At 48.2% G+C, this 27,258-nt stretch overlaps 1 protein-coding gene across 4 annotated transcripts in view; it reads left to right on the top strand.

The window, feature by feature from the left end:
* Positions 1-20,060, top strand: part of PAX7 (paired box 7) — a 161,449-nt gene extending 141,389 nt beyond the window's left edge. For all 4 annotated transcript variants that reach the window (XM_075018086.1, XM_075018084.1, XM_075018085.1 and 1 more), the window contains exons 8-9: positions 10,093-10,339; positions 16,135-20,060. In XM_075018086.1, the coding sequence (XP_074874187.1) occupies positions 10,093-10,339; positions 16,135-16,250 (363 nt within the window). In that variant the 3' untranslated portion in view covers positions 16,251-20,060. The remainder of the gene's footprint in view (positions 1-10,092; positions 10,340-16,134) is intronic.
* The last annotated feature ends 7,198 nt before the right edge of the window (positions 20,061-27,258 follow it).

Below are 27,258 nucleotides of genomic sequence, written 5' to 3'. Positions count from 1 at the left end.
ATAGGGATGCCAGGCACAGCTGCAGACAGGGTCACAGGGCGGACTCAACAGCCAGCCGCTCCCTTAAAGGGCCCCTCCCAGACACAGTTGCACTAAACAACACAAGATACACAGAGCTGACAACTGGTTGCAGACCCTGTGCCTGCAGCATAGATCCCCAGCTGCCGCAGAAGCAGCCAGAAGCCCTGGGCTAAGGGCTGCTGCCCACGGTGACCATAGAGCCCCTCAGGGGCTGGAGAGAAAGCATCTCTCAACCCCCCAGCTGATGGCCTCCATGGAGGACCCGGCAATTTCGACGTTGCGGGACGCGGATCATCTACACGGTCCCTACTTCGACGTTGAACGTCGAAGTAGGGCGCTATTCCTATCTCCTCATGAGGTTAGCGACTTCGACGTCTCGCCGCCTAACGTCGAAGTTAACTTCGAAATAGTGCCCGACGCGTGTAGACGCGACGGGCGCTATTTCGAAGTTGGTGCCGCTACTTCGAAGTAGCGTGCACGTGTAGACGCAGCTTCTGTGTCATAACAATGGTGCATCTAGCCCAATATCCTGTCTTCCAAACGAGGCCAATGGTTTCAAAGGGAATGAAGAGAACAGAGCAATCTTTGAGTGGTCTAGGCCCCAGTTCTCCCATCCCAGTACCTGGCAGTCAGAAATTTGGGAACACCCAGAGCATGGGGTTATGTCCCTGACCATCTTGGCTAATAGCCATTGTGGACCTATCCTCCATGAACCTACCTAGTTGTTTTTGTTATACTTTTGAAATGACACTAAGCTGTATAAAAGGTAATAATAATGAGGGAGCAGCAGCTTGTTCAGTAGGTGGGAGGGGTGAAAGGGTCTTAAAGTCAAAACAGGAAATGTTAAGTTAGGTACAAATAAAACATCTCTGAAATGACTTGGAGAATAGGGAATGAATTTCCAAACAGGAGAAGTGCATCACCTCTAATGATCATGAGGCTCGGCCCCTCATGTTGGGATTGAGAACAGGGGAGGCTCCGTGCAGGTAGGAGGACTGGAAGAACTGATATGTTTCCCAGAACACATCTAGGGCTCTGTCAACCTTTTCCTTTTCTGACAATTTCTAAAAATTCTGAGGTAAATGAAGCAAAAGGAAATCCATTTAGACTGCAGAAGTTAAATTGAACTGTTCCCAACAAGGAACAATCTAGTTTTAAATGTTCCAGGTGAAAGGGTTTCCTCTCTTTCCCAAGTTATGTATTTTCCACTTCAACCTTTGGTAGATGATTCCATGGCCAAATAAATAAATCTCCCTAATAAAGTGTTATACATAAAGTTTCCCCTTTTTAATGTCTTCTCATTACTCCAAATTACGCTCTCTTACATAGCCCTATATAAGATTTCTGTTTCGTTGGAGTTATGTCCTTTTATTTATAATTTAGTCAAGCTACACATATTGAGGCCAACATTTTCTAAAGTAGCCAAGATTTTGGGTGCCTTAAGATATCTAAAGATGCACATGCAAGAACAGAAGCACTCAGAATCTTTTGAGGAACTATTAGCCTCAAGTTCTGTCCTCCTTTCCTCAAGAGCCAATCCTTTCAGACTCCTGATCTTTTTTTGCTGCTCCTCTCTGTACTCCTTACAATGTGTTCATATCTTTCTGGTAACAAGGTGTTCAGAACTAAATGCAAAGTCACCTCACGCTTAGCTAAACATGAAGTAAACCTGCCGAGAAAGTACATGATTCATGAATGAGATATGATCAACTGCCCTGTGATGGATGAGGAGAGGGTCTTCCTGATAGCAATATCCCCCTTCAGTGAGCAGTCTCTTACTGAACTACTGACCTCCTACGGTTTGGTGTCACCATTTTCCAGATGTCTCTGTGCCTGGGAGAGGCATTGTAGCAGCAGTGAGTTGCCAGTCCTAGCCTTTAATTATATTGTATTTCCCCTGGATACTGCATTTTGGTGTTTGTTTTCAGATATATGGAGATACATATCTCACAGAGCTGGAAGGGACTTTGGGAGATCATTGAGTCCAGCCCCTGGCCTCTTGGCAGGACCAAGCACCATCCCCCTCTTTTTTTTTAATCTATTTGCCCGAGATCGCTAAATGGCCCCCTCAAGGATTGAACTCACAACCCTGGGTTTAGCAGGCCAACAAGCCTTCTGGAATGTTCTTCTGGAAATATGGTTACAAACCATGGCACCTTGAAGAAGGGAACTCAGGGCTGTCCATAGGAGTCCACTTTGTGATAACAACAATAGTAACATGCACAGATACAGCAAATTTTGCCTTGTATCTATTGTTATCCTCACTTGTAAAGGATGAAGAGAAGGCATCACAGGCTGAGACAATGAGAGAACTGAGAATAGAAGATGACTCTCCTGGCATGCAGGCTTGTGCTTTAGCTACTAGCTCACACTGCCTCTTCCACATAGCTTGGGTAAGGACATTCAGTGAGTCAGTGGCAGATCTGAGTACACAATCCAGAACTGCTGGCACCCAGCCACCTGTTTCGACTCCACCTTCAAAACACACATAATTTTCACAAGGATTACATTTTTGAAGGGGGCAGGATAATTTTCTGGCCATCATTAAAGTTTGGAGCTAGGCAATCTTAAACTATGATTGAGGCAATCAAGCCTCATGCTTCAGGATATAAACTATCTTCTGGGGTCAGAGGGGAATTAATGGTAGCTCCGTTCTCCCATTATGGGAGGGATTTCTTGCCTTATTCTGCAGTAGCATATGTTGGTAGTCACAGAGTCTGGAGTTGTTCACAACTGTGAATGCCCACCTCAGGGCAGACTAAGAAAAACAGGGCAGATGCCCCAGAGTGTTGCTATGTTCTATAGTTAGATTTCACCAAGCCAGTAACAAACATGAACTCCTGGACCACTAGACCAGTCTTGGCATAGAGTCACAGACAGTCCTCTGAGATGCTCCAGTCTGTCTTGCCACCCAGACAAACTGGACTTTGTGAGAAGAGGTCACTCAAACCGAAAAAAAATTTCTTCACATACGGTTGCTCCCATCCTCAAGAGACCAGTCACTTACCCCAGATCAGCTGGTACTCCAGCTGTTACACCAGTGACAATCCTGGCAGCCATTCCATAGTAAACTAACTAAATGTGTCTTTGCTAAGGAAAGGAAATGGCATTTACTGGGAGGTTAAAGCAGGTAAGATATATGCACAGGTGAGTCACAGTTTGTAACTCCAAATGATCAGGGTGATGTAATAAACTTCCAGTCTCCCAAAAGTCTTTTCAGAGTACCCAGATTGTTTCTGAAGATCTCTGCTTTGGTAAGAGTAAGAACACACACAGTCCAGAGATGAAGAACATTTCTTTGAATCCATACCTTTTCTTCTCACAAGAAACAAGCTGACAGGATCTCTACCCATGAGGGCTTTTCCTTTGATAACAGAGAGTGAGGAATGCATTTTGAGTCTTTGGCATCAGATCATCACATACAGTGAACATGCACTTTGAAATTTACTCTTGTCTGTTAGAGTTCTTCATCTGCATTCTACAAGGCTTCTTTCTCCTGTGATAGATTATTTAGTTACTGGAGTATAACCAGTGTAAATGTGTACTACTACATTAGAAGAGGATATAGATACGTGAAAACATGCAGTAACATCCCATTAGTTTTCATGGATTTTAAACTCCAGGTACACTTTGATATATTTAACAATCACTTTGATCTATACTGCGCTGTTTAGAGCTCAACTGGAGTATTGTATCCAGTTCTGGGCACCATATTTTAGGAAAGATGTGAACAAATTGGAGAAGGTCCAGAGAAGAGCAACAAAAATTATTAAAGCTCTAGAAAACATGACCTGTGAAAGAAGATGGAAAGAACTGGGTTTGTTTAGTCTGCAAAAGAAAAGACTGAGAGGGGATATAACAGCTTTCAAGTATTTAAAGGCTGTTACAAGGAGAAAGGAGAAAAATTATTCTCATCTACCTCTAAGAGTAGGATAAGAGGCAATGGGCTTGAATAGCAGCAAGGGAGTTTTAGGCTGGACATCAGAAGAAGCTTCCTAACTGTCAAGGTGGTTGAGTATTGGAATAAATTGCATAGGGAGACTGTGGAATCTCCATCCCTGGAGATTTTTAAGACCAAGTTAGACAAACACCTGTCCAGTATGTCTAGATGGTGATTGGTCCTTCCGTGAGCACAGGGGCCTGGACTTGATGACCCTTTGAGGTTCCTTCCAGTTCTGTGATTCTAATGCACAAGTGAATGTCCTGGGGCTTCAGCATGAGCTGGCACTCGGTCTGCCAACGTCACATTGACCCTTGCCAGAGACAAAGTGAGGAACTAGATGGAGGATATCTGCAATCCCTTCCATGGCTGCCTACTCCACACCAGTTCGTAGAAAGACCCTGTGGAGTGACATAAACCAGCACAGGCTGTGAATCAGAACTAGAGAGAACCACAGAGTTGGTCTATGTCCAGCATCTGCACAGCAAGGGGTAGTGGATGGCCTGATCCTGTTTGTTTTCATGTGTGTGGAGGTGTACCCCAGGATATGGTCTCCCAAAGGAAAGATCAATCATACTACAGTGGACAGATTGAAAGATTTCCATGTTGTCCTTCTCTGACCCACAGCTCTGTCAGGTATCATGAGTTTTATGTTGGCACAAAAGCACTTGTGTGTTGGAAAGGAATCAGAGGAGTGTTTGGCTTAAGGTTCACAGGGTGGGATGACCCTAAACTTGTATTCCCTTTCCATGCTGAGTGAGATGGGTAAGAACTGCTCCTGGGCCCCCACACCCGCCACTTCCCCGCCCTGGCAAAGAGCCGCCGGGATCAGGTGGAGAATATCATCAATGAAAATATGACAGGCCCAAAAGGCAGTGACTCCCGCTTCGGGGTGCTGGAGGAGACTTCAGACCTAACTTCAGGGAGGAGATATTTGGGGGTTTCTTTCTTCATATTTCTACTGATGGTGAAACGTATCCCATATTCTCTCCCCTCCCCACACTCCCTTCGGTACATAACACAATCACCCCATCACTTCACTGCCACTCCAAGTTACATGCAACACGTACACGCACACCCCCTCCCCACAACCTCCAAACCTCAAAATCTGGAGCCCTGATTGCAGAGATTGAGGCTCCTAATTGCGCTTCACTTTCCAAAGCCGCATTCGTTTATCATAAAGGGTGCACATTTCCCCTGCTACCGTTTCCACGGCCAGAGGCCCTGAGGGCCAGCTCAGAAATGGAGGGAATTAATTACATTTTTTTAACTCCCCTTCTTTTAAAGTACAGGAGAGAGTGATGAGACGTCCCGGGGGGCGGAAGCAGGAGAACTGGGAGACTGCAGACACGATGGTGGGGGGGCAGTGGCAAGAAAGGAGGGGTCTATTATTTCATCCATTTTACTTTACTCTCAACCGCCCCAACACACTGAAATCCTACTGGCCCCCCCCACAATGACAAGCAGACTCCTAAAAGGTGGAAATGAGGCCATGGCTGTTATTGACTTATCCTTAAGTGCAAGCTCACACCAAGCCTGTGACTGATTGGGGGCACCAGCAAAGGAAAGGGAGATTGCTGGGGGAGAGGGGATTGACAAGAGGGAGTGGAAGGGAAAGCTGTCCATTGCCATGATTGACAGGTAACAGATTTCCCTCCAGATAAAACCTTACAGATGTGGAGTGGTTATTGATTTTTAGTTAGTGATGGTAATGCACCAAGAAGCAATAAATTATAGGGAAGCAAGGTCGAAAACGGAAAGGTAAAAAGACTTGGCATTCTTAAGGAAGGGATCACTCCTTGTGCCCTCCACTTCCCTCAAGTTCAAAAGGTTGCTGGCAAATGAGTTGCACCAGTTGAAGTGAAATGCCAGAGAGTGCTAGCCTGCCCCCAGCTGGGAGACCTCTTCTTCCTCCCCTCCTGTGTCGGGTGGTCAATGTTGGGTGGCTGAGGTCAGCTGGGGTTTCAGACTCCAAGGTCCATTCTTGCCATATAGGTGTGAAAAGGCTCCCCAATGTGCTCGGGTGCTATAAATGCATGGGACGAGACTATCGCTGCCCCCCAAAGCTCACAGGCTAAATAGACAAAACAAACCAAAAAAGCATTTCACAGTTGGAGAACTACGGAACGGAGAGGTTAAGAGGCCTGTCCAAGCTCACGCTCCTAGTCTGTTCTACAGCTGGTAGTACCAGCCTAACACCTGAAACATACCACCCTCCTTCCCTTAGGCCCATGTAGAAGCATCCATCTGGAATACACTACTGCCTTCTTGGATGATGTCCTTTGCCGAAGAGTACCTGTATACACCCTGTAGTAGGAATCTAGCACAAGAATCCACATCATGGTTCAGGGCATAGAGCTTCAGAATCATGCTGCCGTCTCTTCTGGATGCTGATACGCTGAGACCTTCCTGGTTTCTAATGTAACAGTAATTGCACTCCTGTACCATAGCATCTTGTGTCCTGGGATCTCTGGGCTCTTTAGAGGCATGCATTAACTCAGGAACTTGACACCCTTGTGACATAGCATCAGTCCCTTTTGGCAGCATGAAAACTTTAGAGAACTGAAGTGGCTTTCCCAAGCTCTCACAAAGAGTCAGTAGCAGAGCTGGGAATTGAGCACACAAGTTCTTTCTTCAGCTGCAAGAAACTCGGGTTTTGTTTTTTTACAGGGATTCGTGCAGGCTTTTCTCCAGTTTCAGCTTTCACTGGCTGGGGAAACTGTGGGTCTGAATCCTGTGTACGCTAAGACCATTTTTGTAAACAAGAACATAAGACCAGCCACACTGGATCGGACCAAAGGTCCATCTAGCCCAGGGTCCTGTCTTCTGCTAGTGGCCAATGTCAGGTGCCCCTGAGGGAGTGAATAGAATAGGTAGTCATTAAGCAATCTGTCTCCTGTCACCCATTTCCAGTCTTTGACAAAGAGAGGCCAGGGACACAAGCCACGCCCACCCTGGCTAATAGCCATTGGTGGACCTATCCTCTAAGAATTTATCTAGTATGGCCCTTCAAGCTGCCAGAATGCAAGTGAGGGTCAGACCCTTAGCTTCACCTTCCATTTTTCAAAGCTCATACAGTCCCTCAAAGTCAAAGTGAAAGAAGCAATTCAATGCCCGCATGATTTGTACATGAAACATTGCTGACTTTATACTCTGACCAAGTCTTCACTAATACAGCACTGCAAGGCCTGGACAGCTACTAAGGAGCAGAGGAGGGAAAAGGAGGGAGTATCTTAGCCTTCAGTAAGCTCAGTTGTTGCTTTCCAAAAATAGTTAACAGAAGCCATTTGAGTGTGATAGTTCTAGCTCTAAAACAGCTGATCCTGGTTGTGAATTGAAATTAATATCTCAATCTGGACCTGCATATGCCTGGGACGGGCATCCTTGATGTATGTATAATAATATATAGCCAAGACACTTGTCTCACTGATCAATTCCTTCTGAGCCAATTCACCTAGTCAAGAAGCTCCTGCTATACTAGACTGGGAGTGGCAACCAACCTGCCAGCCTAATCTAGACTGCCTAAAATATTTATGCAGCTTGCATGAGCTATTCAGCTTCCACTTAAAGCACAATCTCAGCATCTTTTTAAAGGGAAAAAGTAAGATCCTAACCCCTGTGATGGTGAATAACATGTACAAGTATGACTGAAGGAAAACCAAAGCAATGTTGCTTTCCTGGGTCTTCTCAAAACCTGAAATAATAGCTCAAAGAGGTGTAAAATCCTCAGCAGTATTTCTAGTAAGCTGGGCTGTTGTGCATCCACTCAGAAGAGTCTTCTAATGCTGCCCAGCTGATTAGCAGAGCACCCAGAGCCAGTTTCTTGTTTGTACTGGTGGTGCACATGTGCCAATGCACATAAAATTTATTCCACACATGGAAGGAAAAACTCCACACATGGGTGGAAAAGAATAGAGGCAACGTTGATCCCGTGTTCCCTATAAATCTCATTAGACAAGCCAAACTACAGCGATCACACTTTCACGTCAAGATGAGCGACTGCATAGCTGAGCATTTTAGCAGCTGGAAAGAAGAAGCGGGTAGGAGCGAACTCCTGGGTGTTGGAAACAGGTGCTGTAAGAAAACATGCGGGGCGGGGGCAGAGAAGAGACACAAAGACGAGGAAGAAAGGGAGAATGGAGGTTAGGGAAAGAAGAAAAATGAAGGGCAGAAATAGTAGCTGCTGAATGGGAGACATATTTTGCTGAAGGATCCAATAGTAACCATAAGTTCACTGGGCATTTAGAGGCCAGATTCTATCCTTGACCACACTAGCATGCAGTCCGTTGCTTAAAGTGGAATTTAGCCATTTCCACCAGAGGAGTTGGACACCACCATCCCTCCCATCCTCTGAAATCAGCTGAGCTCCCAAAGACAGTTAGAGGTCTGGAGGAGTGAGGGCCCTGTGCTCTCCACAGTGGGGTAAAGGTGATTGAAACCTCTGGCATCCCAGGGCGAAGAGCCCCCTTTTCTGATGCGTACACAGAACAAGAGGCTGCAGCATCCCCCTGGAGCCAGAGGATGGAAAGCTTAGGCCTAAGAATGTAGGAACTGCAATTCCAGCCTAGACCAGTCATCTATCTAGTCCCACGACCTGTCCCTGCTAGGTCAGAGGAAGGTGCCAGAAACTCTGCAGGAGCAGTTATAGGATAGATGACCTGCTCCCAGAGACATTTCCCTGCTAATCCCCAACAGCTAGAGATTGGTGTAAGACAAGAAGCAGGAGGAGGAGGGTTTATGTCCCTTTCCAAAAATGTTGTGGGTAAAATTTAACAAGCTTTCAGTGACACATCTAACACCCTGGGCTACATAGCTCCATATAGTATCTGCAGGGCTACAGTATACTATGTCATGCTGGAGAGTTCCCAGGTTCACAAAGCCAGGGGCTGAAATATGAGGAAGAGGAGGGATTCTGAATCTCCAGCCCAATAGACGCCAGGGGTCCGGGTTATACTGATTTGCCAGCTGATAAGATGACCCCCTCTCCAATTCCCACACCCCTTCTTCACCGGGGTCCAGCCATGCTGATCTATGAATCCAGCACTCAGACAAATCCCCGAGCTGGGATTCAGCCTCCCTGAGTCAGGAGGAGACACTACGACAAGGGAAAAGACCTTAGCTGGATTCCTGAGTCCTTCCCGGAGAGGGGGAGGGTGAAAAAGCGAATGGACCATTCAGGAGGAGCGCCTGACTAAGAGCGGGGCGGGGATGGAGGGGAGGAGGCTGATGGGGTTGAGTAGGGAGGGAAATAGCTATTCTATGGAATCCCTCCTTGTGTCATTCCAAAGAATGAACCTTCCACACAATAACTCCCCAGGCCACCGGCAGGGGATAAAGGGCTCATTCTGCCGCTTGCCAGGCTGGAAGTATTTTCAATTTGCCACTTTAATTGATGTCAATAAGGTTATGCTAAATTTGGAGATTTTCAACCTTTCGGCTTTCGAGCTCCACACTGGCCTCCCGAGGTGACCGCCAGCCTCCCAGAGAGCTGCCAGCACAAACACCGCAAGCCTGCACTTAGCCAGTTACAGGTGACAAGATCAGTCCATATCCATCAGCCGCCTCTCCGGGCCTCATGTGGGCTCCCGGCCTGTAAGCACTTCCACTCGTGTAACCTCACTGATTTCACTCAGAGTGCAGGTGGTAGTCAAGTTAAGCAGGTGCACAAGTGTTTGCAGGATCAGGACCCCAGTTCCTAGCCCTACAGGTCTCTTCTCACAGGCGTCTTCTCCATAAACTGAAGCAAGTTTGTTTATGGTCCCAACAGTTGCAGCCTTAATTCCATTTTACAACCAAGTATATAATATTTGACAGGCTGGGCAGCCATATAACTCCAATCCCTTACCTGCACTCCTGGTGGTAGGGGGAGAGGAGGATGAGCTCTTTCATGTTGGATCCAAAACTGGGAGGTTATTAGGGGTCGAGATGGAAGCCCAAAGGAACAGTAATCTCATGAGAACTGATCTTTATTTCACTTCATTCCCCTGGGATTTTATTTATTCACTTCATGCCCCAGGGCCTTTGACCATCTATATCGGCTGTCCCTAGTCCATGTGGAAGCAGATCTTGCTGTGTCTAAGCGTGCTCTCTTCATGTGCCCATGGACATGTTTTCCCCCTTTGCTTCTCCAGGTCATGAGCATCCTGAGCAACCCGAGTGGGGTTCCACCACAGCCGCAGGCTGACTTCTCCATCTCTCCCCTCCACGGTGGTTTGGACACCACCAATTCCATTTCCGCCAGCTGCAGCCAGCGGAGTGACTCCATCAAGTCTGTTGACAGCCTCCCCACCTCGCAGTCCTACTGCCCTCCCACCTACAGCACCACCGGTTATAGTGTGGACCCCGTGGCCAGCTACCAGTACGGACAGTATGGACAAAGTGAGTATCTATCCCACCTGAGTTGGCTGGGCTTAAGCAGAGCTAGATGCAAGGGGAGCAGGCACAGAGCAACCAGCAGTCAGATGGGGTATTGGCTTTACCCACAGGACTGGATTCCCATGGATGTCTGTACAGAGAATCATTCTCTTGGCACTGAGCAAATAGATACCATCTTTCTCTAGCTGTGCTCTGTATAGGGTGACTTTCCATCTATTCGAAAATTCTGAATGAAAGACATTAAAAAAAAAGATTTATGTTGTGGGAGAAAGATGGGGCTCTCCAGGATCCCCCTGCTTTCCCATCTGCTACTCCTGCCCCCTAACAGGTCCTGGTGGGGACCTTGCTTCTGTCCAAGGAGCGTTAGGCAGGATCCCTGCAGGGTCCATCAGTGCCTCCCGTCAGGCATGTGAAACAACATAATGTACTTTCTTGCCTGCCCTCCATGTAGCATGCCCTTAAGCCTCTGCTGCTCTTCTGTCTATGTTTCCTTACAGAATCACCTGTGCCCAACCACCCAAGGCTTCTATCCTACCCCCGTGCACATTCCATCTGCTAAAATGATCAGCTGTGCGTCAGCTCATCTTGATGTTAAAGTGTGATCGTTTTAGTTTGATGGTCTGACGAGATTCGTAGGGCACCAAGGATTTTATACCTCTCCGAGCCATTGTTTCAGTCTCTGAAAACTCAGGAGGGCAACTTTGCATTGGTTTTCCTTCAGCTCGTATTGGGACCCATTTGTCAGGAACTTGCATTTTATCTTTTAAAAGATGTTAAATTCTGCTTTAATTATGGTGTATTAAGTCATGCAAATGAGCAAAGTTTCCACTAGCTAGATGCTGAAGGTGACAAATACTCACAGCTTTGGGGTTTCATCAAATAGAGGAAACTCATGCCAAACACACAGAGGTAGATACATGATCACTCTGCCAGTACACATGCAAACTGATTGGGAAGAGAATCTAATCAACAAAGAAACAAAACCAAGAGAGAGAATTCTCTTGCCTTTTCATTATGCGCTCCATACCATATCAGCAGGTCCACAAAGTGTAGGTAAGTTGTGGAATTTCAGCTGCTTTGAATGCAACCACACCCTTCAAAATTTGCATAGGAATTATCATTGCCATTCCCTCCAGGATGGAGATGGATGGTTGGATGAACGGAGTTAAAATGCTTTTCCCAACATTCAGAAATTGCTGACTGTAGAGAAAGGATTGTGATGTTATGACCACACTGCCTGTCTCCAGATTCTCATGAAACATCCCTTCTTGAATTCCCCTTCAGATCAAGGGAAATCATCATCCAATGGCTGATATAGAGTTTTGTTTTGTTTTTTTAAATCCATGCTGACAAGGTGACATTGCCAGGCCTGTGTGTGTTTCACAGGTGATATATGCAGGAGTTCCAGCCCTTGTGGAATTGAAGTGATTGTTCCAAGCCTGGTGACAGTTCCAAACCTTAGTGCTTCACAGCCACTGGGCCTTCTATGCCTCTTCCCACCACCTTCATTGCTACCAAAGCAGGCCTGGTCCATGAAATCTCACTTATTGCTTCAGTTAAGAAAAATGCTGAAAGAGTGTGTGTGTGTTTGTGCATGCATGGGGCAAAGGGATGCCAGCCACCCAACAAGGTGTTGTGTCAGAGTCGGTGACTCTTGCTACCAGCACTGGGCAATACAGGAATTAGGGTTCATTTGGCAAAAGCTTGTCAGACAGGATTTGGTTCTAGGAAAATGAGAGTGATGCCAGAGTCAGGATCTAGTGTGTGAACACACTCAAGCTTTAGTGAAATGTAGCTCTGGAACAAAACCCAGCTTTGACTTACTTGATCCCCCAACATTTGAAGGTTGGGGGAAGGGGTCATCGCTGCATCCAAGCCAGAGTGCAGGGGATGGTGAGTGCCCTAACCTGCCTCTTGGGTGAGGCTGGTGTCACGGGTCTGCCCCTGGAGCCAAGGCTCATTGAAGTCAAGTGGAATCTTTCAAGGGACTGTGGCCCAGGCCCAAAAGACAGCAGTTGGAAGGGTCTGCTTTGCCTCTAGACTGACTGGGTCAGACAAACACTGGAGACCCTGGCAAAGGGCTCACCTGCCGGTGTTAAACTAATAATAAGTGTGTGTTGTGAGAGAGTGACCCGCAATGGGTTAAAGGTGCATCCTCTTCCTCCCCAAGCTCTCCAGCTTGCCTATGGCTTGTCCTCAGTGACCTTTCCTTCCATTCCATGGTGGCTCTTTATTCCCCTCTCCGTCACAGCCCTTTAATGTCTTTAACTTCTATGGCTAAATGAGAACCGGCTGTGGCAGCAGACGGGATCAATAGCAGCTTCCCCCTTGCCCCTCCTCTTTTTGTTTTTAGGGAGCTTGATCTGTGACCCCTTGACCTTCCCCTCACCTCTGGACGCAAGGCTGGACACACGTGCTATTGATAAAAATCTAAAACAAATTCCAATACCATGTATTTCCAATAAAGATCCCTTTGGGCAGGACGTTAGTCACACCCTGTGTGTGTAAAAAAAAAAGGGGGGTGGAGGAGGAATAAAATTTTAAAATAAAAAGGAGTTGAGAAAAGACCAGAGAAAGATCAAAAAGGAGAGAAAAGAGAAAGAAACGCTTGTCTTCTTTGGCTGCTGGGATTTTTATCTGGGGCTCTCTGTGTTCATGAAACCGTCCTCTCAAGTCCCTTGAGAGTCTTCGATTCGCCTCCCCTTCTCTGCTCCTGTCTCACGTCTCCCTCTTTTCTGCAGAGCATTTAGACTTTCATGAAATTTCAGAGTCCAGTTCTGAGGTTATGATTCAATCCTCTGGCCTCAGTTTGCAGTGGGAACGGTCTCTGGTTTATTTCAGTCAGAACCCGGCTCCCAAGCATTCAGTGCCCAGCAGAAAATCTCATATGACTGACAGAACAGATGGGGAGTACTCTCCAGAGACATTCAGGTAGCCAACCACAAAAGGTCCCTTCCTGTTCCTGAAGTGAAGGGAGGGTTTTTCACACACACACACACACACTCCCTCTCTCTCTCTCACTGAACTTCCACTACTTCTTCCCATTTCTGTGAATGGGAGTCACTCCCATTCAGATGAATGGTCTTGTAGACGAGGGCCAGTGAAATCCGAGTGTTCCCTGTGTGATACTCCTGCCTTTCAGGGAGCAGCTGGGTGGCAACTGTGGCACCGGTCAGTGTTATGTGCACAAGACGAGGGGCATTTGAAACTGCAAAATCCGTTATCTATATGATGCTCAAAATCCCTTTGATTTCAACAGGCTTTGGAGCAAGTCCATAGAGAACATGATCCACCTGTCTTAGAGAGACTGAGCCCATGCAACACCTGGTACAGCCAGGGAGAATTGTGGGTATTCAGCACAAGGCATGCACACATATGCGTGTGGGCTCAAACACATTTATGTGTTTCTTTTTGTTTTGATTTCCACTCTACATGAAACCAACACAACACAACTCCGATTTCCAGCAGAGAACCCTCCCTCCCAAGAGAGCAAAATGGGGGGGTCATGTGGCTTTCGTTGGTTGGTTGGTGGGGTTTAATTTCCATCACTGCACTTTGCCTAGAAAAGGAAGAGCAGTTTCTGACCAACCTTTAGAATATACTAATTCCCTGGAAAAATAATGCCCCCAGCTCGCCTTGCTTTGCCTCCCTCCACAGGTGCATGGCGGAGTCCGTGTCTTGCACAAACAGCAACATCTGTGGGATGTACATAGGACGGCAGCACAAAACTAGCACAGGCTTAGATATGAATGCTCTCCCAACCCCACCCGGCAGTACTGGGCAATCATATTGGGCATTGTATAGGCAATAGGGCGAGGAGTCAGGAAAAGGGGGACTGTCCACCCTGTTTTTCCCAGGACAGTCCCTTATTTATCTGTCTCACAGGCGTCCTGACTTTTTTTTGTAAGAAAATGGACTAATTGTCCCTCATTTCATGGGGCTCCTGTTCTCTGGCGCCTGGTGTCTCAAGGAGGCAGCCCCCACTGCTGGGGAGCTCCTTCGCTGAGCAGCTGCTGCCCCATTCCCTGGCGCCGCACAGAGGCAGCTCCCACAGCCGGTGAGCTCTGCCACGGGGAGGCCTCTTCGTTCTCTGCCCCCCCCACTGGGATGTTGTGGAGCCCCCATCCTCCACTCCCCCTCATCAGGAGGCTGTAGAGCCCCCATCCCTGGTGCCTCACTGTGGGGCAGCTGCCCTCTACTCTGAGGAACCCTGACATGGAACAGCAGTACCCATGCCTGGAGGCCAGTGTCCCATATTTGCAATAGGGTAGTGTGGTCACCTTAGTCAGGAATGAATGGGGTCTCCTAGCCCATTTCACGAACACACAACCACCTGGGACATATGCACCCCAGCACACAGTACACAGGACTAAGCCTTAGGGCCAAGCAAACTAGGAACATAGGAATTTCATTCTTCCAGGATTTTCCCTCCATCCACCCCCACATCCCGGTCGTCTAGTGCCATCAGAGTCCATTGCTTCCCCCTCAGAGAATGAGCTCCCTAACAAGCTTCATGCTGCCCTTCACACTTCACTCTAACTTTACCCTGTGCCAGTGTCCATTTGCCACTTGCGTGTACCAAGCCGTATGCAATCACACAGAGAGGCAACACACAGTGTGTTCTGTCCCAGCCGGTGTGGAGCAGGGGTACAAGATTAACTTGGTCCTTCCCATTCCCAGAGGCCAGTGCCACGCTAATGATGCCGGTGATGGAACGCAGAAGCGTGAAAGGAATTCTAATAGATATGACAAGTCTAATAAGAATTTGTGTCTGGAAGGGACCCCCTTTGGGGCAGGCATCTGACAAGCTGTTGATGGCTGAAATTTGTTTACTCATTGGCACCGATGGTGCATCTCCTGCCAGTTCTTTATTAATCTAATTTGAGACATTATAGCTAGTGAGAGGGAGAGACTTTGACGGAAGCTCCGCTAATGAGCACTGTCACCATCCTGCCCCACCCCTCTTCCCCTGCCATCCACGGGGGCAGTCTGTTGGTCCAGAACTTGGTCACAACTTGGGATATGGAGTTCCCAGTTCACCCTGGGAGCTGCCAATGTCATGGTGAAGATGATCAACAGAAGCTTCTCCCAGAAGTAGAGAGAGGAGGCAGGGAGTGAAATGATCGGAGCTGTATCAACATACAGTGTGCGGGTCAGATTCTCCTCTCATTGACACCGAGCTAGCTTCACTGAAACCAGTGGAATAATTTACTCCGGTGTAATTCAGATCAGCCGTTGGCTCTGTGGCCATGAAGTAACACAGGGAGTTGAGCATGGAGATCTCTGCACTTGCCCAGCGCTCCTACCAGCTGTCATTCTCCTTAGCCTTCATCCTTAAGCCACGGCCCAGGAGAGTGTGTTGTCTGTGAGAGACGGTGAATGCTAGCGCTCTTCCAGACATTTGCAGCAGACTTGGGGAACAGGAGTGAATCTGTGGCAACGTGTGCTAAGTTCTGTGAATGTAACAGCTGCATTTAGCTCCAGCAGGGACTGCTGCTGTGTCAGGCTGCTCTAGAAGGGCCTGGGTCCATCCAGCTGTGATTCCCCTGCCCATGGCAGGGCCTGTGTGTCAGCACCTGACCCCACAGCCAGGCCAGCCTGTCTGCAGCTCTCTCTGCAGCGGGACTGCTCGGCAACTCTACCTGTGACAGAACTTATCTGTCTGTGACTGCTCCCCATGTTGGGGCACATGTGTCTGCAACTCCCTCCATGGCCATGCCCATCAGCGATTCCCCCCATGGCAGCGTTTGTTTCTTACCCTCTTTTAACTGGATTTTTGCCCTCCTTTTTCTCCCCAGCTGCTGTTGACTACTTGGCCAAGAATGTGAGCCTGTCTACCCAGCGCAGGATGAAGCTGGGAGAACATTCAGCAGTGCTGGGCCTTCTACCAGTAGAGACAGGCCAGGCGTACTGAAGAGTCTATCTGTGCCAACAACCCATTCCAGCAACCTGGTACCACTGGAGAAAACACCGCCAGCAGCCTTCCAGGGTTCCACCTCTGCCCTGACTCCACTCCTTCCCAAATCTCCTCCACCCCACACCAACTCAAGCTGGGAAGGAGATGGGAGAGAGGGGAGAGGGCTCTCCATGTATCCAGTTCTTTACTGAGCACTATTCTAAGATGCCAACCCAGACTCTTTAACCGTGACTCCTTCATTGCCAGAGACAATGGGTTGAATACATTTATCATGCCCTCCCTCCAGCCCACCTGGTCAGCTTGGCAGATTGCCCACACTTAATGACTTTCCATTGATCTCAGTAGTTGGCACTGCCAACGCTGAATTGCTTTTCTGTTGTAAAATATATTTTTTCTTTGCCCCCTTCTTTCTTACAGTAGTAAGTTGGTGGACATTGTATAGAAAGAGTAACCAAGCTGATCATGAAGGGTGATGTAATTTGGGGACCATAAGAACTTTGACCAAATATAAGAAGGTGTTTAAAAAACAGATGAACGTTAACTGTAAAGCTCTCCAGTCCCCACACTGCTGATGGGACCTCACAGCAAGGAAGAAGCAGGCAGGGGTGTTGCTCAGCACGGGTGGGATTTGATGGATGCTTTAAATGCTTCCAGCTGAGACCTTTGGAAAGGGTAATAGCGAATTGCTGAGCAGGGATAGGAGAAATTGGGAGCAGGAATGCGCAGTACTCAGTTTTCCTCTTAGGGACCAACTAGACCCTGACTCGGTGGTGTGGGCCTGACCGAAAACCACTTGCATCCAATAGCCACAGCAGATTTGTCTCTTGTGCATGCAGAGGGCTGGCGTGGACGGTGTTTAGGCCGGACACTGTCTGATACAGCCGTGAGAACTGAACCGTGACCTTCTTTCGCTCAGCGAGTTTGAGCCAGGTGGGGAGGGAGAGTGGCCATGTAGGTCGGCATTGCCATGAGAGGAAGGTGCCCTGCCTGGTGGGGCTGTAGCTGAGCCTGTTTCTGGCCTGGCTGGGTCTCCTGTCGCTTTCAGAACTGGGTCCTTCTGCTGCTAGAACACGAGAGGACTGAAGCCGAGACTTGTGCTGAAGGCGCCTGTCACGGCTGTCTCCCGTCAAGTGAAGAGTGGAGTGACAAATGAGGATGCCAGAGGCGCGTTAGACACAGTGCTGCACAAAACTGGAGTGTGTACCATGCACTGGGCAGGCAGAGGGCTGTAGGAATGGCCTGAGAGCAGGAAGCATAAACCTATATAATGCTCTGCTATAGAGTGGAAGAGAGACTCTTGTGCCCTTATCCACCCAACTCTGTTTCCCAGCTTGCCAAGAGAAGTACATGCCCAGCGGACTTTGTCACCCTCCCTTTTCACCACCACCTGGTGCTTTTCCGATGGGTAGATTTCTTGGTCCCTCCTCTTCGCATTTCTGTGCTTTTTTATTTTGCAGGTGGATTCTCTCTAAGCCTCCTTTTTTTTTTCAGATTTGCCTCCTGCTTTTCTGTAACATACAGCACTCTTTCCTCTCTCCCACCCCTGATCCCGCGCCGTGCAATGTTCATATAAACCCAGCTGGGAATAACACATTACATCTGGGTCATGAACCCAGTGGGGTTTATACAATTTATCTAGAGGGGCGTGGTAACAATCCTCGCCCATCCCAATAAAATGCTGGAGCAGGTCCCTAACCATTTCGACTTTCTCCCCATCTGACTGTATTTAAATGGCTCATCTCCAGGAACACACTCACTGTTTACTCAACACTCTGGAGAGGATGAGGAAAGCTGCACTAAAACATCATTTAAATGATCTTGGGCCATTCAGTGACTAATTTGCAAGATCCAAAGTTCAGTGGATCGGCAACAGATGCTGTGTGCTGGGCTAGCCATACTGCATACAGCTTTCTAGTGTCTATATAGGACCTACCTTCAGTGGGGTTGAGAGGAGTGCAAGGATGTGGTTTCTGCCTCGCAGCGACAGATGATTAAAGGCAGACTTCTTTCCTGTATCCGTTAGCTTCTTTTTGCATTTTCCTCAAACCATCAGTCCTGGTCTTTACTTCTGACCCCATGTCTTCTGGGTAGAGTCAGGCTTTCTGGTGCCTCGCTCCTTGCTGCATGTTATTGTTAACCAACTAAGTTGCCAACTATTGTGAACATGGCAAGCTACAAAGGCAAGTTAATAGTTCTTTGTCAAAGCAGATTTTTGCTTCATGTGTTGCTCTGTATTTCATCAGACACCCTCCAGGGCTTCCATCCAGCCTGCACTTCTTCACTGGGTTGTGTTGTTCCTAACCCCTGAAAGAATTTAAACACACGAGACTCATCTCTCTTATTTATAGACACACACTGCTGTTCAGTAGCTGGAATGCTGACAGTTGCCCTCAGAAAAGCCTCTGCTACGAGTGGTACCAAAAATCCAAATCCCTTCTTCGCATGGCCAATTCTTCCAGAGCCTCTCTTCTAACTAAGAGAGAAAATCCCAGGATCACAGAACTTCTGTAAGTTGTGGCACTAAAAACTTGCATTCCACAGTGCCATTCCCAAGGCCAATTATGTATACAAAATAGGCATTTATAAGGACAGGATTACTGGCGTCTTAGGAGTTACTGGAAAACTGAAATGTGACAGACAGGACGTGCAATCTGAAGCTAGCATTATAGCAAAGGAAAAGAAAGAGTATCATGAGTTTGACTTGGATCTGAAGTGAAGAAGAACAACATTTGAATCCCATACCTGGCTTGGAGGTCCCTCCCGCTAACTATGATAACATTAATACCCCAAGGAAACTCAAACCAAATACGAGGGAGTTTCTGTGAAGTGAGGCTTGAGGTCAATGCCCGAAACGTGTTTTAACCTGCTCCAGTACCTCATGGGTACCTGCAGTTTTTGAACAGACATCAATAAGTACTGCTGCAGCAATAGAACATGGTGTATTTGGGGAAGATTTTCTTGCATGCTGCATTAATCAGCAAAAAATATTGACAGTTGCGTGACTATAAGCCCCCAAGGAAGCGGGGCATGCCCTAGAAACCTACAACCTGGAATGTCTCGGTGCAGTTAGGAAATGGAATGTACGGACGACAAATGTTAGTTCCCTGCATTAACCGAGCACTGTTATCACTTGCAGCCAATCAAAAAAGCTAATTATATCCCAAGTCCTAAAAGCCATTTTATACCTCAACTAACTAAAGCCATTTTTGATCAAACTAATTTCTCATCACCTGCAAAATGGTACAACCAGCTGGAAAGACCCAGCTTATAACAAGAAACATTTGGCCATTGATCCTGCCCACAGAAAGATGCCCTTCCACTTTACCCCGCCTTATCTGTTTGTGTGCGTGTATGTACAAAAGCAACAGGCACACAACAGCTCAGAGTTTGCAAGGTGACCCTCAACAGCATAAGCAGGTTTTAGTAGACAGTATATTGTCAACAGAAAACTTCAGTTGAGCTAAGAGCCAGAGTGCAGGAGCCTAAGATAAAAATGTCTTTAAAAGAAGGAGCATTATAGAAATCTGTTTACCAATTATGTTCACCAGAAAGTCCACAAACATCCTGGCAGCTGCTGTAAATAGACTTGTTAGAGGACCACGAAAAGAGCCCCATGCGAATAGCTATTCTCTGACACCTATCCCGAGGTCGCACTTATGTACATTAGTTGGAAATTTGGTCATGTGCTGTATGTTTATAGAAAGTTGAGTTTTTTTTATATACTAAAAACCCAGTGAGTGCCGTGCTAGTTTTTAAAAAATGGGGCAAAGTGTAGAAATTTGCATATTGTGTGTTATCAAAATACATTCCAGAATCTTTGGGGTGGGATGGGCTTGGGTTTTTTTTGTTTTTTTGTTTTGTTTTTGTTTATTTGTCTTTTTTGTTGTTGTTGTTTTTTGGGGCTTTCGGGGGCGTGTTTTTTTATTTTGTTTTTTTAATTTTTTAAGGTACCTTAATGTATAAAAGTCAGGAGATTTTGTTTTGTTTTATGGATTGCCAACCTCAGTTCTGCTGAAAAAAAGACAAACTTGGAGGATGGGGTGGGGCAGCAAAATGAAGGGAGAGCCACCCTAGAGGCAAAGTGCTAGGGAGGGTGGAACAGTGACTTGCGAGAAGGGGCAAACATCATACCCACGGGAGCCTGGAGAACGCCTGGCCAGAAACTTGAAATGAACTGGCCAGGAGCAGACGGTCCAGCCCCAGAGACACAGGGACACCTCTGGGAACCCAAACAAATCCCATGCTTAATGAAAACAAACCAACCGAAGGACACAGACAGTGGACATTCTCGCAGGCTGAGGTTTTCTTTTTCCTATGCCTGAGAACACGATCCTTGTGGGAAAAGACCTAATGGGTTTGTTGATCTCCCCACCCCGCTGGCATCATTCTGAGACCATGCTGGACATTCTCGCACCCTGTTCTGCAGCTCAGCAGATTAGCCTCTGTTGCTCAGAGAATTTGTATATTTAATGCTTCTAACCCATCATCCTTAACACCTCCATCCCCTCTGGGGAATATTTACATAGCACTAGAGAACATTCCTTATTCCTAGTAACTGCGGATATGTTGCTTCTGTGTTTGACTCATAGCCATTTTGCTCCATGTGTACGCGTGCGTGGGTGTGCATGGGTGTGTGTGTGCGTGCGTGTGTGTGTGTGTGTATATATAATCGCACCATAATTTATTCAGCTATATGGAGTAGTAGAGTAGAAAGAGAACCTGGTATTTGCTTTAACTACCTGCTGCCTGTAGGTGTCTCTCTGTAACTCAGGCATAACTGTTATACATTAAAAAAAAAAAGAATTAAAAATGTCTTTGGATGAATTATTTATTTAATTCACTTCGCCACGTGTCCCATGCAATAAAATGGGAGCTACGTGACAAAGAAACTTGGAGTTTTCTGGGTAGTTGGTCATTTGAAATGAAGGGTAAACCAGGCCCTGAATAGGCACACATTAATAAATACCAAGAAACACGTTTTCACGGAGAACAAAACCGTGATGTAACCTCTCCTCAGCAGCAGTGGATTCACGAAGACAAATACTTCCCAGACCCAGCGGACGATCAGATAATGTGGCAGGGGAACAGCATAAGGCTCCTAAATGGTTAACTAGATGGGAAGTTAAATTTTTTCCATCAGAAAGTCTTTTGTTGTATTTTTTTATTGAGCTTTTTGTTTCAAATTTTGTTTTGCTTTGCTTTCTAATAGAAAATGGCTCTTTGATTAAGGAAGGATTTATACTAAAAGTCCTTTTTGTTGAAAATTATAAACTTTTTGCTGATAACCAAAACTTTGATTTTCAAGTCAGTTGGTTTCTTTCTGAATTGTTTGTTTGTTGTTCAACAAAAAAATTCTTTAAAATTGTAGGAAAAAATTCATCAACAATTTTCATTTGAATCAAAATTTTCACAGGGGAAAAATAATTTCCCAGCCAGCTCTAGACATAACTAATGATTTTTGTACACAAACTATTGTGTTTTGGCTTGGCAAGGGGGTATATGAACTGGGCATGTTTCTGGACAAAAGCAATCATTATAATTTCAGTGCCATTCAAACAACTGAAATTTGCCAAATGGAAAAGTACAAATTAGCAGTAGGAAAAGTAGTTTCAGGTTTCTAATAGGGAATCACAAATGATGGAATTGGGATTGGCAATTAGGAATGGAGCATTTCACATCTAAATCAAATACAGAAGATGGAGGTCAAGAGTCATTATTATCTGATGACTCTTGCATGATGTCTGTGAAATGAGATTATTTTAGTTCAATTTCAACTGGCCATCGTCACAAAAACTACCACAATAATTAACATCTCTGGTGGGTGTCACTCAGTGGAGAGAGCAACTTGTGACTGGTTGCAAAGGGTGACCTAGAGTCTCATTCCCAGAGATGGTCCAGTTTGGACAACTGACCTACCAAAAACTGACTGGCCCCTTTAAGAGGGACTGTGTCCTGTTCACCTGTGACTAATGAGCTGCCCTCCAATAAGAGGGCACCTGGCCACTGTAAAGACCCAGGCAGCAGCTGGTGGAGAGGAAAAAGAAAGGGACAGCAAAAGTAGCAGCAGCATCTCTGTAGACAGCTGCATGAACCCTCTAAGAACAGTAGTTGAAAGCCACTTGAAGGAGAAGAGCTGGTGCAGAGACAGTGTCACCGAATTGGCTAGGATTGGAGAAAGTGGCAGGCAGAAGGCTCAGGCACAGCTTGCCCTGCTCGCAGGGAAGACCAGGAGCAGGCCAAACCCAGGAGGGTGATGATGGAGACACTCAGCAGCCATAAGTCTTGCAGGCAGAGAAGCCTTGAGAGCCAACTCGCAGGAGCCCTGAGATGAGGGGTTGCAGCCGCTCAGCAAAGCAGAAGCTTTGGAATGGGGTGAGGAGCGGATTGGACTTGTGAAGGGTGGGGACAGAACTGATGGAGGCAGTAGTGATGGGGCGAATTTCTACTTTCCATTCTGCCCTGTTCCCTCACTGCACTTCCCACCAGGCCCTGAGGCCGGCCACACCGCCGCGAGGGCCCAGAGGAATGATCAGGGCCAGGGGAGTGATTGCAGTCCCAGGCACGCTGTGTGTCCAGGTTAGTTTCCACTGCCATGCCCTGCAGGCACAGCAACGTGGCCCCTGGGGCCTGAGAACCACTGGGCCATGGGTGGCCGTGGTATCTGTAGCATGGCATGGGCCAGCCTGACCTGGCCTGGCGCGCACACAGCCACAAGGAGTGGAACTGCCCCCATTGGACCAACAAGGGAGCGCTAATAGCCAGGCCTTTGCAACACTGCCCCCTGCAACACAGCCCCTGCCTGCAGCTTGGGCCACCACCTTGCTGCACGCTGCCCTGGTCTCTGGGCCGAGCCCCAAGCTCAGCCCCACTTGCATGCTGAGCTACCCCCTCTCTGCACACAGCCCCACACTACGCCCCTGCCTGCACCCTGAGCTACCCGCTCTGTGCACAGCCCCACACTGCGCCCCTGCCTGCACCCTGAGCTACCCGCTCTGTGCACAGCCCCACACTGCGCCCCTGCCTGCACCCTGAGCTACCCGCTCTGTGCACAGCCCCACACTGCGCCCCTGCCTGCACCCTGAGCTACCCGCTCTGTGCACAGCCCCACACTACGCCCCTGCCTGCACCCTGAGCTACCCCCTCTGTGCACAGCCCCACACTGCGCCCCTGCCTGCACCCTGAGCTACCCGCTCTGTGCACAGCCCCACACTGCGCCCCTGCCTGCACCCTGAGCTATCCGCTCTGTGCACAGCCCCACACTGCGCCCCTGCCTGCACCCTGAGCTACCCCCTCTGCACACAGCCCCACACTGCGCCCCTGCCTGCACCCTGAGCTACCCCCTCTCTGCACACAGCCCCACACTACACCCCTGCCTGCACCCTGAGCTACCCCCTCTGCACACAGCCCCACACTACGCCCCTGCCTGCACCCTGAGCTACCCGCTCTGTGCACAGCCCCACACTGCGCCCCTGCCTGCACCCTGAGCTACCCGCTCTGTGCACAGCCCCACACTACGCCCCTGCCTGCACCCTGAGCTACCCCCTCTGTGCACAGCCCCACACTGCGCCCCTGCCTGCACCCTGAGCTACCCGCTCTGTGCACAGCCCCACACTGCGCCCCTGCCTGCACCCTGAGCTATCCGCTCTGTGCACAGCCCCACACTGCGCCCCTGCCTGCACCCTGAGCTACCCCCTCTGCACACAGCCCCACACTGCGCCCCTGCCTGCACCCTGAGCTACCCCCTCTCTGCACACAGCCCCACACTACACCCCTGCCTGCACCCTGAGCTACCCCCTCTGCACACAGCCCCACACTACGCCCCTGCCTGCACCCTGAGCTACCCCCTCTCTGCACAGCCCCTATAGACTGTGAATGCCCAGGACGCTCAGCAGATTAAACTGAGGTAATAAGGAGGAGGGCTCCTTTCAGGACAATATGGGTAGAGGTGGATTTAAGCCATTACACTTCTACTTGTGTCTCTCCCACCCACGCCCGAAGCACGAGGAGCTGGTGGGTTAGTTAGGCCCTCGTTAATCACCGCTGCTTCATATTAATGGCAAGCCGCAGTTAGCAAAGCTCCAGACGGCCCAGGATTAGCCCCACACCTTTGTCCAGGCTACCACAGAGGGTGGGACCTGGCGCCTCCCTTGGCGCTGGCAGTAAAGCAGCGCTTTGGCGATTGTCCCAAATGGCTACAATATGCAGGCACCCTGGTGCTGAGCACCCTGTCACACAGCTTTGTTGTCTGGCTGCATTGTGACTTGCCCGGTCAGGGCTGTGCCCATCTGCTCAGGGAGAAGTAGTGTTACCTGCACAGGGGCTTCCCTTGGACAGAAAAGCAGCTTTCTTCAGTATTCAAATTGGCACCCAACAGCCACCACCTGTCTGACATTCAGATCTGGACTTTGCCAAGAGGCTCAGCTGGAAGAATCCCAATAGCTTTTCCACCTGGCTAGATGCAGAGGGGATGATTTTCAAGGGTACAAATGGGACCTTGGTGAAAGTCAATTGAGCACCTCACTTCCTGGGGGAAAATCTTCCCCTTTATGCTGCTGCATTCATAACGTGGTCATGAACAGCTCAGCAGACATGCCAAAGCTCTCTTCTTCTTCTGCAGGCATTGCATGAGAGGTTTCACCCTGAGCCTATGCAGCTAATTCAGATGACTTAAAGGCACAGAGCACTGGGGGTCAGGACACATCAAAACTTCCCAAACCACGTGGCAGAGTCAACAGGAGTTTGATCTGTTTTCATACAAGTCCACCCCCACCCCCTAGTGCTGTTTATCCCTAACAGCATTTCACTTACCTCCAGCTGAGCATCATTAGATCCCTTGCAAAGGCAGGCAGCATTGAAAAGGCCCAAACAGGTGGCAGCTGTGCCATCTTGTATTCCTGCTAGCTCCAGTGGGCAAGGCAGGATGGAAGTGACATTGTGTTTGGATGCCGGCTCTCCAAGAGATACCCAGGTACAGTTGTAAATCATCCTGATGATCTAAAGGGAGGGAATCAATGACCTACCTTAATGTTAGGAGCATCATGCTACCTGCCAGATCTGCTGATTGTGTGATGAAATGTAAAATTGAGGTTGTGCTGCTGTGGCTAGGAACAATCCCCCAGAAATTTATGTACTTGCAAGGGAATTACCTCTGGCCTCCCTGCCAAGTTCCAGGGTAAATTACCTCCTGCCTCTGCAAATTTTACATGATTAGTCATCAATTCTTGCCCTAGAGTGTTGCAGGATGTTCCTGTGTGCTGTTTAGCAGCCTTTGTATTTCACCCAGAGATCGCTGCATTTCAGTGATGACTGATGCAATCACTGGCTGAGTTCACATTGGGAAAGCTCTTTGAATGACAGGCTGCATAGAAACAGGAGATGATGATGATTACACAGTGACTTCCCACCCACCTCCCCACCCTGTTCTCTAATGCAAAGGCTTTGCCCAGTGCTGCTGTAGAAAGGTGAAGCCCTCATGCCTCCTCGCAATCCCTTTTGCATGAGTTTTGGCTCCGACAATGGTCATGCTTAGATGGGGGCTACCTGGAACCCTGTAATTGCTGGTGTTTCAACACTGCCCCCCACTGTTCCAAGGGCTTTTCTTCCTTTTCTCCTAATGATTCAAACCGTTATCCAAGGGGCACAGGATACTTGCCTGACGGAGCAAGGTTCGATCCATTACCCTCTGGAAGACATCGGGGCACTTGTCGCCCCGTGAGGAGGCTTCTCTTACCGATAGGGCTCCTTGTACAAATATCAGTGGTCAGTTATGACTCTGAGCTGATAAGCAGGTGCTAAGTCACATCGGAGCCAACTTTTGCAAATAAGCTGTATCTGCAGGGTAGGAACTGTCATGTCAAGGGTCACTTTATAGTCACAACATCCTCTGTTCGTCAGTGGGCTAGCATACGACAATACACACAGCGTGTACATGGTGAGCAGCCCACTGCAGTATAGTCCCAGCCAACTTTTATTTCTGGGTCTGCTTTCCCACCACCCATAAAACAGCTGGTGGTGGCTCTCCAATAGGACCAATCTGCTATGTGTGTCTGCACTGCAAGAGAACTAAGCATCCCTGTGGTAGCTTTAATCTAGCTAGCATGGGTAGCAATGGTAGTGTAGCTGTTGTGGCACAGGCTAGCAATCAAAGTTTTAGCCTGCAGAGGAGTCTGTGTCCTTACTTGTGTGGCTATCCCTCAACAGAAGCCTGTATTTCCAAACCTATATCTCTACTGCTACCTGGGGCAGCCAGAATTAAGCTTGCACAGATTTGCCCACCTGTGCTACAGCCCACTTCAGTTGCACCTTGAGAACTGTGCTGGTTACATTGGGGGACTGGATTTCTTCCAGGGAGGGCAGGATGGTGGAAGAATGGCACTGCTCCTCTGAAGACCATAGTAACTGCCAGGAGACCACAGCATGCTGGAGGTGGCTCTCAAACAGAAGATGAATAAGGGTGACCCTCAGTCAACCCAGCCAGGCAAGGCTTATCCTGAGGGGCTCATAAAACACTAGTGATAGGGGAGACCTTTGGCTCTTCAGATGGACCCGAATATCTCAAATGCCAGATGTTTTCCTACAATTGTTCCTGGTTGGGTCTCAACTCCCACCCCAGGCAAGGTCCTCAGTCGACACTATTTCTAACACCCAAGCTAACCACTCTTACTCTGCTCCATGCGTCACTCCCTTCCTGTAGTTCAATCACTTTGTGCTCAGGCATCTCAGATTGGGTAGTTCTTCTGGATCACACATTCACTAGGACCCAGAGCCTCAAAGGTATTTAAGTGCCTAGCTCCCAGGGAAATCAACAGTGCTGAAATGCCTTCAAGAATCTGGGCCTGGGTCTGAGTTTCATTTACTGCTAGACTAGGTCAAGCTGCCTGATTAAAAATGAGAATTAGGGCCTTTTGTGGGGTGTGTAAACCCCACATTGGAAAGGGGTGGTCCAGGAACCAGATTGGGTGGTTCCTATAAATGATGGGCTGTAGCAATTAGAGGGATAACTGAG

The sequence above is a fragment of the Carettochelys insculpta genome, chromosome 23, assembly GCF_033958435.1.
Source record: "Carettochelys insculpta isolate YL-2023 chromosome 23, ASM3395843v1, whole genome shotgun sequence".
In the NCBI taxonomy this organism is placed as follows: Eukaryota; Metazoa; Chordata; order Testudines; family Carettochelyidae; genus Carettochelys; species Carettochelys insculpta.
Note: the sequence above shows the minus strand (reverse complement) of the source record. Positions and strands in the feature narration are given on the sequence as shown.